General features: G+C 40.8%; 1 protein-coding gene across 1 annotated transcript in view; it reads right to left on the reverse strand.

Moving 5' to 3' along the window:
• Positions 1-15,927, reverse strand: part of PLEKHG7 (pleckstrin homology and RhoGEF domain containing G7) — a 66,948-nt gene that overhangs the window by 6,642 nt on the left and 44,379 nt on the right. The window contains 4 exon segments of the mRNA XM_074374479.1: positions 1,749-1,827; positions 4,278-4,368; positions 4,703-4,830; positions 6,389-6,563. Of these exon segments, the coding sequence (XP_074230580.1) occupies positions 1,749-1,827; positions 4,278-4,368; positions 4,703-4,830; positions 6,389-6,563 (473 nt within the window).

Genomic DNA, 15,927 nt, shown 5'->3' on the forward strand with positions numbered 1-15,927 from the left:
AATGGGAAACATTTTAATCACCATCACATCAATGGAAAGATCTTCATGTCCAGTATCCCTCCATAGTACTGAGTTAAATGAATGAGAATGAGGAGCCTCATTCTGGCCAACTCTGTGGGATCTTACACTAAACCCTAAATAGACAGATTTCATACTCTATGATTTGTGAATAACTGAAATTGTTTTGAATATATAAGATGCTGAATTTTTTTAAAAGGATGTCGAAGATTTTGATGTGCATGACATACATTATGTATTAAATAGCAAAGAGAAACTTAAAACAGATAACATTCCTTTTTTTTCCCACAAAATAAATGAAACCCGACATCTTCTCTGGGTGGTAATTTTTGCTCCTGTGAAGTCAATAAAACTCTCCAGATTTATCAGACAGAGGAAGTTAAGGGGAATTTAAAACAGATAACATTCCTTATTTTGGAACTCACTTGTGAAGTATGAAACCAAAATACTATCTTATAATATGGCCAGTAATGGGTTGCCATTAATTCATGAGTTCTGATTTGTGCCATTAGGTGAAGTGAAGGATAGCTGTGCTTCATGTCAGGTTTTTAAAGAGGACAGATTTTTCCTAGCTTGACCTGTTCAGACACCCTAGCCTGAGTAGCTGAAAACAGAAGGCCGTCCAAGTTTCAAAACTGCGTCTCTTAATATCCATCCCCTCCCCAATCACCAATCATCTATTTATGGATTGATTAATGGGTGTCTATTTTATTGCCTAAAGATCCTTAATTATTCAGCTTAACTAACTAACATGCCATCTAGAAGCTTAGGTTATTAAACGATATGAGAGATCTAGTCTCATGATCTTACATCTGTATAAGGCTAGTCATTTAGTAAAGAAGTGAGTGGGACAGAACATTAGCTATCTCTGATGGCCAAGACATATTACAGCTCTTCTTCCCACCTCTAAGGGCAGGTGTCCCAGAGCCACAGAGAAGGCCCCTTGCTGATACCACTCCCATACACCAGTCAGGGAACAGACTGCGACAGGGGGAGTCAGACAGCAAGCCCCTGATGGACCGTGAGACCACAGCTTCAAGGGTAGCAACAACGATAATGGTAACCATTAATACTTGGGTAAAGGGAGAAAATCCCTATTCTTCGAAGAGATTTTGTGGCTTTAGTCCCTGGTGACTCATTTTTTTCTGTGATGCCAGCTGTACATTTGTTTGGATTTGGCAACTGTTAATTATAGGTAGGTCCTGAGAGACCAGGGCTCCTTCCCACCCACAGTTCCCAAATCCACATTTCTCAGGAAGGATGTGAGCTTGCAAATCAGAATGGGTGTCAGATGCCACCTTGGCACATGGCACAGACAGAGAGGCCACCCCCTACCCCTTGCTCTGGCAACTTCCACTGTGGTGGACAATTTGGACGAAGAAAAGGCTGTTATGGACAAAAGGATCTCAAGTTTCACTTGCTGAGGCAGGCCAGGCAGAAAGTCCTCTGGCTTCTGGGACTCACCTCGGATGTATACAGACTAAGTTGAGTCACTCTAAAAATATACACACCCTCTGACATCTGTAAGAAGTGGAACTTGCTTTTGTTACTGTTGTTTTTCAGGTCAGAGCTCTATGACTGAAAAAGCCAGTATTTATAAATGTCTCCATTTTTTTAGAGGGTAAAATCTGATTTGAGGTATAAGAATATTTTCTATTTTTAACCCAATTTATTCAGAAATATTTCTAAACTCATTTACCAGACTTATTTAGAAACAATAGCATTTTAACTTTTTGTTGCACTTAGTTTTCATAACTAAGAGGAAATCATCAAAGAGAAACAGATAAACATCTAGGAATCTTGTGCTTTATGAGGAAAGAAAGAAGGTGAAATTGGCACTGGGAATAGTAAACAGAAGGGGTTTTTTGTTTGTTTTTGTTTTTGAATCAAAGAATCCCTTAAAAAACAACAGAGGCCGGGGATCAGGGCACATCAGGCTTCCAGCTCAAGGGGACTCCAATCACGTGGGTCAGAAAACTGCATCACTGTTGAATTGATTTCTCCCTAAAGCAGGGACCTTATGGGAGCCCATGTTCCCAACTTTAAAAACTCTATTTGTCCCATATGATATTACTTACATGAGGAGTACAGACATAGATGACAAACTTATGGTTATCAAAGGGGAAACGGCGTGGGGGAGGGATAAATCGGGAATGTGGGATTAACACATACACACTACTGTATATAAAACAGATAAGCAACCAGGTTCTACTGTGTAGCACAGGGAACTATATTTAATCTCCTGTAATAAGCCATAATGGAAAAGAAAATGAAGAAGTATATATATAAAAATGAATCACTTTGCTGTACAGCAGAAACTAACACTGTGAATCAATTATATGTCTATAAAAAACTGAAAAAATAAAGACATTGTATTTGTGATACATTTCATATGGATCTAAGATAACTTGGATGATACTTGTGATTTCAACTAAGCCTAGGACACATCTATTGGCTAACAGAACTGGCAGCATTTTTGCCTCTTGACTCATCTGGGTGGTCATTACCAGAAAAAAGGCACTTTGTCATTGCCATGGACTGAACTGTGTCTCCCCAAATTCTATGTGGAAGCCCTAACCTTCACCCCCTAATCTGTGTCAGCCTTTGGAATAAGAAAGTAATTAAGATTAAATGAAGGCATAATGGTGGACCCTGATCTGACAGGAGTACTGCCATCCCAAGAGGATATACCAGAGAGCTCGCTGTCTCTTTGCCAAGTGCAGACACTGAGGAGGCGGCCATCTGCAAGCCAGAAAAGAATTCTCACTAGAAACAGAATAAGCTGGTTTACCTTGACCTTGGACTTCCAGCCTCCAGAACTGTGAGAAACAAATGTCTGCTGTTTAAGTCACCCAGTCTGTGGTATTTTGTTATGGCAGCCCTGGCTGATTAAGAGAGTCACTAAAACAATTTGTTTCTCAAGTTTTACAATGTGTCCATACATGTTCAAATAGTCTTCATGTAGCTTAATATTTACAAACTTTTTCTGATATCATTTTTGATAATAACTTAAGGCAAATAGGCTTTTTGACTTTTCCTAAAGAAGGAACATTAGTAGGAGAAAAATCAAATATTAGAATAAGACATCCCCCTTTCTATCCCTTCGAAATCAGAAAAAGAAATGGTTAAATTTAAATGATTTCCAGGGAAAAGGCAGTCCTTACAGAGGGGGATGTGACAGATGCTTAAAAGTAAATATAAGAAAAATCAGTGATTTTTAAATTATTCTAGAGGTTTTTTCTTATATACTTTTACTCCTGGAAATGAACTGTCTAAGGTTAAATTAATAGATAAAATATCAAGGACTCATTTCTATTCCTTCTCCTTTAAGTTTTAGAGGAGTGATACCATCAGTATTTGCACAGAAGAGAAATCAGATATTTTGTTCAATTTTGAATTGTCCTTGAATTAAAAAAAATGTATTCCATTACTGCTGGAAACTTTCCTTTTAGCAAATCAGGCTGTGGCAAAGACTGCTGGTTGTCCCTAAAAAACATTCTTCCCCTTCTTTTGCAGTAATGAAATTTCCAAGCTTTAATGGGTAATATTCACTGTGAATAAATACATCTCCCAGCTTTCCCTGTAGCTAAATATGAACAAGTGACTAAATTCTGACGAATGGAACCTGAGCTAGGATGCAGACACACCGGTGACTCACTGTGGGGCCACAGAAGAAAGCAGCACTCTACCTAGGAGGGCGGAGCGAAAGGACACAAGAGACCTGGATCCCTCATCGCCTCATGGAGCAGAGCTGTCATATCGCTCAGAATTTTACATGAGAAAGAAATTAATCTGTCTGTCTCTGATAGCTGCCTCACTGCCCTGTCTAGCACACAGGGTGGTGAATGGGACTTTTGGACAATGCTGGACCTTCAAGACCTGTTCAGGGCTGCTTTCCCCACCCTCTCCCACTCCTGTATGAATTAGGTGGATGACTGCTGTCAAAATGAAATCGTTTTGCTTACCCCTTCTAATTTCAAGTATTTTATTTCCACAGGCACTGAGCACCTTCTATGTCCTAGATGTCATTCTAGGAAATGATGATTATCTTAGCTACCATTTATTAAGGCCCTAGTAGTCCCCCAAGCAGTCAACAAATACTGAGCACCTACTATGCATCAATGATTAAGACACAATCTCTGCCTTCAAAGAGCTTCAATTCTAGTGAGAGCAGACACATGCCACCCTTCTATCGGCAGCAGTTGGACAAGCTACAATGTAGCAAAGATGTTGGGTTTGCAAAGAAAACAGTCATTTACCTGTAAGAGTTAATTTTCCTTCACAGAGCAGGTGTCTGTTGGTTGATGACAGGATGTTTTCTGCCATGTGTACTTTAACGTGTTTCAGGCACTTGCAAAACAAAGGAGAAAAATCAAAGAGATGTTAGTGACTAGAAGACAGCATGTTTCAGAAGCTGGGGCTGTCCAGAAAGTTCGAGACACTTGGAAATGCCAGTAGATGGACGCGGGAATGGAAAAGAATGGGAAAACCTCTCAGAAGGACCACCCCAGGAATGGCGTGATGACGTCAGCCTCCCCCCACACAGTGCCATGTGGATGAAGGCTTTCCTTCTCACTCATAAAACTAGATTTTTTTATCCAAGTGGGAAGTTGGGGATTTTGTAAAACTGGTGTATTTCCACCCGAATGCCTAAATTCTGGAAAGAGACTATGTCCTAATCGACCCTTTTTGTACCTCTGGAAATGAAAAACCTTTTATCTCTATCCCACCATGGAGGTCACACTATAATCTCCTACAGATGTCTGCATTTTTGAAAACTGTTGAGCCACTTCACTTTTCCTTCAAGATCCCCCAAAAGACAAGACACATCCAAAGTATTTCTAAATGCATGAGACATTACAGCATAAAATTAAACCAAGATCCACAGGAATCAGTTAGAGACAATGACTGACCCTGGAGCCAAACCGTATCTTAGGTTCATTTAATATATTTCTCACTGTCTAGATGTCTTAGAAGAACTCACTAATTTGAAATCAACCTCTTACAGGGAAAAATAAAGCTTAATTAATTTAATTCAGTATGTTGGAAATGCATTGTGTATTTTTGTTTCAATAATACTAATAATGCCCTTGATAGCTTTCTCATATTCCCTACACCACATAGCTTGTGATTACAGGAAGGGGGAAAAAAATCAGCCTAGCAAGGAGAAACATATCTTTTTGTCTTAATCATAAAACATACATTTGCTTTATGATAAGGATGATTATTTCTTTTGGTAAGAACTTCTTTTCTCTTTGAAGGTTTGTATTAATTTTCCAACGTTTTCTAGTAACATGTTGTTACTGAGGTTTTGAAATGATTTTTGGTAACATGGAGGGCAAGTCATAGACCCAAAGAATCATATGGTTAGGAAAATTCTTGAGAATTCACCATCTTTTAAGCTTACAGACTTAAAGGAGGGCCACAGTGATCTCTTTCCCCAACAATGAGAATTCATATTTTACTGAGAAATCCCTAGAAGAGATGCAATTATATTCCTCACAAACCTATCAAAATGAGTAATAATGTACAAAATTACTTTGAAAGTTTAAAAAAGTCTGTCTTTAATTGAATTTTTGTCTTATTCACTTGATAAGCTGAATTCTAGTTCCTTGGGTCATTTTAGAAATTGAACAAAAAATTTAAAAAAGGAAATAAACTCCCAATTGAATGGTCGTTTTACTTTTAAACTTGCAAAGAAAAAAGTATCATTTCTGTACAGTTTATAATCATGAATTTAAACTGTTCCCTTTTGATACTCCCCAGGAAATCTTGGTTTATTGACATACCTCATGTACTTTTTAATTTAAATTTGATTATACACACCTACTCAAATAAACCTAATTTATTTGGGAAAAGGGCTTGCTCTTTTCCCATTCCAAAATTTCGGTTTTAATTTAAAGACTGCAGTTGGCATTATATTTAGATTGGCCCTGGATTTCAGTGGCCTAAAAAAACGACGGATGATAATTTATCCTCCGGAAAGACTCCCATAGTGTTTACTTCGATTAGCTTTGTGTGTGGGTTCAGTGTGGAGGTTAAAAACAAAGTGCCTTCATCATCTGGGAAGTAGAACTTTTCCTGCCTGAACTCACATCTGAAAGCCTTGGAGACAGAGCCACGTCCTGCATGAACTTGGAGTTGGAGTTCTCATAGGGTTCGCCAGGATGTGACTGGACCCCATTGTTTCGAGCGTGCTGATTTACAATGCACTCAAACTTGAATTCTCGTTTCCGAGAGCCATGACCTCAAGCCAATGGAATTACCTCCTAGGGTGGAAGCCCAGATGGTTCCCAGCAAGCACAGGGCCCCCCAACTCTTTGATTAAAGCTGACACTGGAGTTCCGAGACACTTATCTCAGGGACTTACGGATTGACTTTTCCACCTTTTCCTTGATAGAGTAGATCACGATTTCCTCAGTAGAGTCTGTACTCCTTTCCCAGATATTCTTCAGCAACAACGGGTATCTAGTCAGCTTGTGTAGTGGGGCCACTAGCAGCTCAGGCAGGTGAAGCCGTCTGCACTGTTCATTTTGCTCACACCACTGGGAAAGGCAAAAACAGGTGTATCAGAATATTGCTTCTCCTATCAAGGCCCTGAGAAGTCTGGACACAAGAACTCTCAGAGATTTTACTCAGTAATTACATGACACACCTGTGAGACTGCTGGGAAAATTTACAAGCCATGGACTAAACTTTGCTTTGGAAAATTTCATATTAAACAATCCTTAACAAGTATCTACCAGTGCCAAATTTAGGGTCTGAAATGAGTTTTTTCCAATGTGCTTAAGAATTATTATTGAATATTACTAACATTGCTACTTTCCAATTAAAGAAATGAAAGAATCCTTCTTCAGATACCCTGCCTTCCTAGCATGGTGATGAAGACAGAAGTCATCAACATCACCTATAACACCACCACTCAATCCTCCTAAATGGGAAAACTGGTATCAAGATTTGAATGCACGGGAAAAGTCTGAATTCTGTTAAATCCCCCAGAAACAACATGCTCCATCAGTGGCTGAGGTAGGATGTATTAATGGGCGTATTCCAGCCTTGCTTACTCTTCTCACTGAAGAGTTTAGTTTTGCCCACTGTCTTCTCCTTCTCCCTGGCCCTCGGAGAAGATTTCTGGTTTTGCCAACTCTGCTCCCACCCTGGCTGTGATACAGTTAGGAGAACTGAGAATCAACACTGGATGGGTAGAAAGAAGAAGGAAGGATTTTTTTCTGGTTGGGTCAGTTCTTTGACTCTCCTTTGTCGGAGGGAATTAGGACAATGAAGAGAAAACAAAAACAAGTTGAAGAGGCTAAGTTGATCTACAGGATACAGAATAGAGGAGGAGAGGGGAGAGGGAAAAAGACAAGACAATTTTCAACAGGGAGAGTATGTTCAAAGAGGCAGTTGGCAGGCATACAAGCAATGGGGAAGACAGGAAAAAGAATTTCAGTAAGTACTGCGATGAGTTAGGCATTTGATTTCCATAAATGGTATTCGAGAAACCCAAGTAAACATGAGAATAGCTCCCACATTGGTTTCATTTGCTGTACTGTTTCTTCGAATACAACACTGAACCTGAGGTGCCCCAGCTTTTGTGCAGGTGACACATGATGCATGGAGCCAGGTCTGTGGCCACTGCACACATGGGTACATCAAGAAGTATTACTGAAGGCTGTGTTCACTTCCTCTTCTCCCTTCTGAACACACCATACTGGTCCAGAGTCCAGCTCTAAATGGATCCTGACCTTACACTAAACATTCTTACTGTGGGCTCTTGCCTCTTCCCTCTTTCATGCTTGGTCCAAGCCCAGGTTAAGCCCTTTATCTCATGACCCAGACCCTCAAGATCAGCCTCGAGTGGGTCAAGGTACAGTCAGTCCTACTATCTGTGGGTTCTGTGTTCTCAAATTCAACCAACTGCAAAGTGAAAATATTTAGGAAAAAAAATGCCAGAAAGTTCCAAAAAGCCTGAATTTGCTGTACATCAGCAACTATTTACACTGCATTTACACCATTTATAAAGCATTTATATTACATTAGGTTTGTAAGTTACCTAGAGATGATTTAAAGTATATGGAAGGATAAGCATAGGTAATACGTAAATACTACACAATTTCATATACGGGACTTGTGCATCCAAGGATTTTGGTATCTATGGGGATCCAGGAAACAATCTCCTGTGGACACCAAGGGATGACTGCATACTGTGGAAGGCTCCCTCTGCTTCCCCAAGATATCTGCACGCATCTTTATGCCCAGGTGTCAGCCCTTGCATTTTGGAGATGTAGGTACAATTAGCTACACCTCCAACAAGTCCAGAGCTCTCCCTTAGATATTTACAGAGACTGTGATTCTAATGGCTTCTTCTGGCCCCTGGACTTCTGTTTGCACACACACAGTTTCTTCCCTGAACTGTACAGGCCAAAGGCCAAACTTAGCCCTTTGGCTGGTTTCCTGTGTTGCTTTTCACTGTAAACCCACTCATGCCAAACGTTTTATGAATGTATGTGTTTACTTTACTGAATATTTCAGGTTGTTGGGAGGGCCCATGTATACAGCCCACAACCACCATCCCCCAACCCCACTTTGGCTCCATTCTCCTTGAAATGAGAGAGCTCTTTCTCTCTCCTCCCCACCCCAACTTTCCGCCTTCTCCCTCCTAGCCTTGTGCCTCACAATTTGCCCTTGTCTTTCACAGCTTGCCCTGGGGGGGTGGCGGGGGGGGCAGTCTTAGGCTCCCTCACTAGCAACTTTATTGGAGGATTTCTTTTAAAAACATCCAGGCAACGTTCCTCCTTATGGGAATTTTGCTGGCATGATCTTTCCCACTTCCCCAGCTACAGATGACAGGGCAGGAAAGTGAGCCCAGCGATGCAGAAAGGATAAAGCCCTAGGGACCAGGCTTCAAGGCTGAGGTACTACCTTCCCTTCTCCGAACCTAGGATTCCTCTTCTGTAAAATGGGAGAAGGTACCAGATGACCTCCCAGCTCAAAGTGGCTGTGATTCTCACTGGGGCTGGAAGAGATGCAGAAGGAAGCAGGGACTGCAGACGTGGGAAGGCTGGGAGTGGGCACAAGTAGAAAGAAGAGGTGTGGAGAGGCCCCAGTCCGTGACCGTAGTGGCTGATTTCCTTGCTAAGTCACTGGCAGCAGCACGCCAGCACTGCCTGCTGGTCTTCATGGGAGGCTGGGGAGCTCCAGTGACTGATTCCTCAGCAGCAGTTAGGGATTCCCACAAAACATGCAGCCCTGGGCCATTGCTCCACACTCCATGCTATAGGGGAGAGCTTTAGCTGCCAGCACCCACCGGCATTCAGGATAAATGTAAAAACACCTAATCTCCTCTAGATATCAATCAGAAAAGAAACAGCAGCAGTAAACAATTTAGACAAAGATCCAGGCAGAGATACTAGAAGCTATCAATGTTTGGAAGGTCTCAGAAGAGTGAAAAAAGATCCTTGATGATTCTAAAAGTAAAACTATTAAGTTTTTCTTTCATTTCTCTATTGGATTTATTTTTCAGGTCCACTAGGGAAAGAAAAGAAATTCTCTGTCATGAGAATTTGGACATAAAAGTTCTTTTCATGAATGACTACATCAATGGAAGCTCCTTTGGTTTTAAAATCAATTTATAGGTGGGAGATCAAGATGGGGGAATAGAAGGATGTGGAGCTCACCTCCTCTCACAAATACCTAAAAAATACAACCACATGTGGAATAATTTTCACAGAAGACCTACTGAATGCTGACCAAAGATCTCATACAACAAACCAATGCAAGAAAGAGCACCACATAACCAGGTAGGATGAAAGGAAAAAAAAAAAAAAAAAAAAAAAGGACTCAGGAAGGGACCTGAACCCCTGGAAGGGTGCTGTGAAGGAGGAAAGGTTTCCTTACCCTAGGAACCCCCTTCACCAGCTGGAAGATCAGCCAGGATAGAAAGGGAGCTTCAGAGGCTCAGAAGAGAGTATGGCAACTGGTTTGTGGCAGGCAGAACAGATGATCCTGGCCACCTTGCTGCATTCCCCAACCTGAGATGTGTGTCTGCTGATGTGCACAGGGGCTGGGTGCTGAAACTCAGGCTTCAGTGAAGAGGGTTGGGGTTGGCTGTGCTGAGACAGCCTGAAGGGGCTAGAGCCTGGCCTGGCCACAACCAATGGTACATGCAAGATGGAGCCCAGGTCTGCTATAGAAGCCTCATTGTTAACACACATGTGAAGGGAGGGGAGGGGCCCCAACATAACAGCCTAATTCTCGGCATGCTCACAGACGGCATGGCTCCACCTCCATGAGCTCTTGGAGCGCACAAATGCCCACAGCTGCCCACACACAGAGCCAGGGCTGAAACCTGAGCCATGTCTGGCAGCTTTACACTGCCACGACCTTTGTAAACTCAGTGTCTGTGGGGCATCTGAGTGATTACTGGTGCTCCTGTGGCTGGGGTGGGTCTGGAGTTAACGGCTGTGGGTTTTGCAGGTGTACACACAGAGGCAGGGCCAGTGTCTGCACTGATTCCGTAGCTCCCACAGCAGGTCCAGGTGCACGACTACACATGACTACTGTGGGCCCCGGTGCCTGACTATGGTGAATCTGTGCTGGTGTTGTGAGCACAGTGCTTGATACACATCTGGGCCAATGCTGGCACTGCCACAGCTAAAGCAGGGCTGAGGGCAACTGCGGGCAACAGTGTACTTTGTGAGCCCACACACTGGGTGACACGATTCCTGGTGGACAGCTTCTCTGGAGGAATATGCACTCAGTGGCTCCTCTCCCAGTGGAAGCATTCCAGTCCCACCTACCCAGTACTGCAGATCAGAAATGTATCTGGGGGCTTCTACTCCGACAGCTGGGGAGCAGACCGCACCCCTGACAGGACTAAGACAGCCACAGAGCAAAGAGGAGGCCCTGTTCAACATCCAGTGAAGGCTCTGGTCACCATAACCCTAATAACAACCCCTTATCAAGGGAATAACAGCCTGCACACACAGAGGAAGGACATGGCAGGCATCCATACTAAAAACAGCTCTTACAAGAAAAAGATTAGAGGTGCACAAACTACACAGGGGCACTCCCACACAAAAACAGCCCTTTAAGACCACAGTAGATAACTGTTACTCTTAAATTGATAGGGTCAGAGAAACATAAAGTGAAGAAGCTGAGGAACTGCTCCCAATTAAAAGAACAAGAGCAATTCCCTGAAAGAACAAAACAATGAAACAGATCTCTCCAGTCCATTAGATTCTGAATTCGAAAGAAAGTAATAAAAATACTGAAGGAGAAAAAAGGCTATCAAAAGAAATGCCAATCACTGTAATAAGTAACTAGAAATTATAAAGAGGGGCCAATTAAAATTAGAAACTTATTTGCTGAGTGAAAAGCCAAGCTTGAGGCAATAAATGGCAAGCTAAATAATGCAGAAGAACAAGTGACTGGAAGACAGAACAATGGAAAAGACCCAATCAGTACAGCAGACAGGAAAACAAAACAAAAATGAAAGCAATATACAAGATCTACGGGAAATAGAAAGCAAGCCAATCTATGCATAACAGGGGTCTCAGAAGGGGAAGAGAAAAGGGGATCAAAAATTACGCCTGAAAACCTACTGAACCTAAAGAAGGAAACAGATAACCCAGTATAGGAAGCACACAGGGTCCCCAAAACAGATGAACTCAGACCTACAGCAAGACATACACTTAAATGGCAAAGGTTAAAGATAGAGAGTATTCCAAAGGCAGCAAGAGAAAAACAGAGTTAATTACAAGGGAGCCTTTATAAAAGTTTCCACTGATTTTTGTACAGAAACGTTGTAGGCTGGAAGGGAGTGGCAAAATTCAATAAAGTCTTGAAAGTAAAAAACCACAACCTAGGATACTCTACCCAGCAAGATTATCATCTAGGAAAGAGAAAGAATTTCTTAGATAAGCAAAAATTAAAAGAATACAGCAATACTAAACCTATCCTAAAAGAAATATTGAAATGACTTCTCTAAATAAAAAAGCAAGAAATCTATAGAAAAGAGAAAATCACAATTGGAAAATAAATCAAGTAAGTCAGTACACAGTAAGAAAAAATTTGTGAAAGCAATGATAACTATAATGAATAGCAAAAGAATAAAAAAGGTGTTTAGGAGACATCAAAATCATAATATATGGGGGAGGGGAGTAAGAAAATGTATGTGTTTGAGCCTGTATGACTACCAGTCTAAAGCAGGTAGATTTAAAAATGAGTTAATATATTTTAAAAACTGAGTAACCATAAAGTAAAACATACAGTATATCCACAAAAACAAAAAACAAAAGAAAACTGTCAAACCACAAAAGGGAAAAACAAAAAGAAAAGGAAGAAAGAATACAAAATCAATTAGAAAAAAGGCTTAAAATGGCAGTAAGTACATATCTGTCAATAATTACCTTAAATGTTACTGGACTAAATGCTTCAACCAAAAGACACAAAGTGGCAGACTGGATAATAACACAAGAGCTACAATATGCTGGCCATAAGAGACACACTTTAAGGTGAAAGACACATAGATTGAAACTGAGGTTATGGAAAAAGATATTTTATGCAAATGGAAATGACAAGAAAGCAGGGGTAGCAATACTCATATCAGACAAAATAGACTTTAAAAACAAAGGCTATAAAGAAAGATAAAGAACAACACTATATAATGATAAAAGGAGCAATACAAGAAGACAGTATTACACCCATTAACATATATGCACCCAATATAGGAGGACTTAAATACATAAAACAAATACTAACAGACATAAAGGGAGAAACTGAAAGGAATACAATAGCAGTAGGAGACTTTAACACCCCACGGACATCAATGGATAGATCTTCCAGACCGAAAATGAATAAGGCAACAAAGATCCTAAATGACACTAGAACAGTTAGACTTAATTGATATTTTCAGGACATTATATTCAAAACAATTCCAGAATACACATTCTCTTCACATGCACATGAAACATTCTCTAGGATAGAGCACATATTAGGACACAAAATAAGTCTCAACAAATTTAAAAGGATAGAAATCATTTCAAGCATTTTTTCTGACCACAAAGCATGAAACTAGAAATTAACCACAGAAAGAGAAATGAGGAAAAAATGATTATATGGAGACTAAACAACATGCTACTTAAAAAAAAAAAAAAAAAACCAGTCAATGATGAAATCAAAGAGGTTACTGAAAAATATCTTGAGAAAAATGACAAGGAAAACGCAGTCACACAAATTTTATGGGTTGCAGCAAAAGTAGTCCTGAGAAGGAAGTTTATAGCGATACAGGCCTTCCTCAGAAGACAAGAACAATCTTAAACAATCCAACCTACCACTTAAAAGGATCAGAAAAAGAAAAATAAACAAAACCTAAAGTCAGCAGAGGGAATAAATTAAAGATCAGAGAGGAAATAAGTAAAACAGAGATCAAAAAGAGAACAGAAAAAGGGGGGAGGGTATAGCTCAAGTGGTAAAGTGTATCCTTGGCATGCATGAAGTACTGGGTTCAATTCCCAGTACTTCATCTAAAAATAAATAAACCTAGTCCCCCCCCCCCCCAAAAAGAGAGAGAACAGAAAGAGATCATGTCAAGATGGTGGACCAGTAGGAACTTGATCTCACCTCCTCTCATGAACATAACAAAACCACAACTGACTTCTGAGCAACCATTGATAAAAAAGACTGGAACCTATCAAAAAAAAAAAAAAAAAGATCTATGACTGAGACATAAAGAGGGAACCACAGTGGGAGAGTAGGAGGGGTACACTCACAATATAACTGGGTCCCATACCCCTCCTGGGATGGGTGACTCACAAGCTGGAGAATAATCATATTGCAAAGGTTCTCCCATAGAAGTAAGAGTTCTGAGCCCCACATCAGATTCCCCAGCCTAAGGGTCTGGCATCAGGAGGAGGAGACCCAGAGTACTTGGCTTTGAAGGCCAGTGGGGCTTAACTGCAGGAGCTTCACAGGACTAAGGGAAACAGAGACTTCATTCTTAAAGCACGTAGGCAAAAATCTCATGAGCACTGGGACAAAGGGTGGATATAGTGATTTCACTGGAGCCTCGGCCAGACCTGCATCCTGGTCTTGGAGAGTCTTCTGGGGAGGTAGGGGAGCTTTGGCTCACTTTTGGGACATAAAAGCTGGTGCTGGAAATTCAGGGAGTACTCACCTGCATTAACTTTCCTGGAGGCTGACATCTTGCTTGGGTCAATAGCACCAAGACCTAGACACACCCAACAGCCTAGTGGCTCCACTGCTGGGACACCTCAGGCAAAAAAACTAAATGGGTGGGAACACAGCCTCACCCATCAGCAGACAGGTTACCTAAAGACTTCCTGAGACCACAACTGCCTCTAGACACACCTCAAGACACAGCCCTGCTCAACAGAAAGCCTGCACCCAGCTCTACCCACCAGTGGGCAGGCACCAGCTCCTCTACCCAGGAATCCTGCACAAGCCTCTAGACCAGCCTCAACCACCAGGGGGGCAGACACCAGAAGCAAGAAAACAATAATCCCACAGCCTTTGGAAGGAGTCCACAAAAACAGGACAGATTCTACCCTCAGACCAGCTACCTCCGATCCTCAGGTGACAAGAAGGGAGTGTACTACTGGGATGCACAAGACATCTCCTACAAAGAGCCACTTCTCCAATGTCAAGAAATGTAACTAACTTACCATATACATAAAAATACAAGTAGAAATTTAGACAAAATGAGGCAGCAGAGGAATATGTTCCAGGAAAAAAACAAGAGAAAATCCTAGAAGAAGTAAGTGATAAGGAGATAGTCAATCTGCATGACAAAGAGTTCAGAGTAATGATTCTGAAGATGATCAGAGAACTTGGGAGGAAAACAGATGCACAGAGTGAGAAGTTAGAAGTTTTTAACAAAGAGTTAGAAAATATAAAGAACCAAACAGAGGTGAAGACTACAATAACTGAAGTGAAAAATACACTAGAAGGGATGAAGAGTAGGGTAAATGAGGCAGAAGAATGGATCAGTGAGCTAGAAGACAGACTGGAAATCACTACTGCAGAACAGAAAAAAGAAAAAAAGATAAGTAATGGAGACAATTTAAGAGACCTCTGGGACAACATAAAGTGCACTAATATTTGCACTATAGGGGGCCCCAGAAGCAGAAGAGAGAAAGGGCCTGAGAAAATATTTGAAGAGATAATAGCTGAAAACGTCTCTAACTTGGGAAAGGAAACAATCACCCAAGTCCAGAAAGCACAGAAGGTTAATACAGGATTAACCTTAAAAGGAATACATCTAGACATATTATAATTAAAATGACAAAAAACAAAGATAGAGAGAGAATAGTAAAAGCAACAAGGGAAAAGCAACAATTAACATACAAGGGAACACCAGCTATCAGCTGATTTTTCAGCAACCTCTGCAGGTCAGAATGGAGTGGAACAATATGTTTAAGGAGATGAAACAAAGTCCTACAATCAAGAACACTCCACCCAGCAAGGCTCTCATTCAAATTTGATGGAGATATCCAGAGCTTTACAGACAAACAAAGCTAAAAGAATTCAGCACCATTAAACCAGCTTTATAATAAATGCTAAAGGAATGCTATATAGGCGGAAAAGAAAAGACCACAACTAGAAACAATAAAACTATGAAATGGAAAAACACACTGGTAAAGGCAAACATACAGTAAAGATAGGAAATCACCCACAAACAAGCTTGGAGGAAGGTTAAAATACAAAAGTAATAAATCTATCTCTATCCACAACAAGCAGTTAAGGGATACACAAACAATTAAATGTAAAATATGGTATAAAAAATAGTAATCACGAGGGGAGGAGAGTACAAATGAAGGGTATTTAAAATGCATTTGAAATTAAGACATCAGCAACTTATATCAAGTATATATATATAAATACATATAT

The sequence above is a fragment of the Camelus bactrianus genome, chromosome 12 (assembly GCF_048773025.1).
Source record: "Camelus bactrianus isolate YW-2024 breed Bactrian camel chromosome 12, ASM4877302v1, whole genome shotgun sequence".
NCBI classification, from domain to species: Eukaryota; Metazoa; Chordata; class Mammalia; order Artiodactyla; family Camelidae; genus Camelus; species Camelus bactrianus.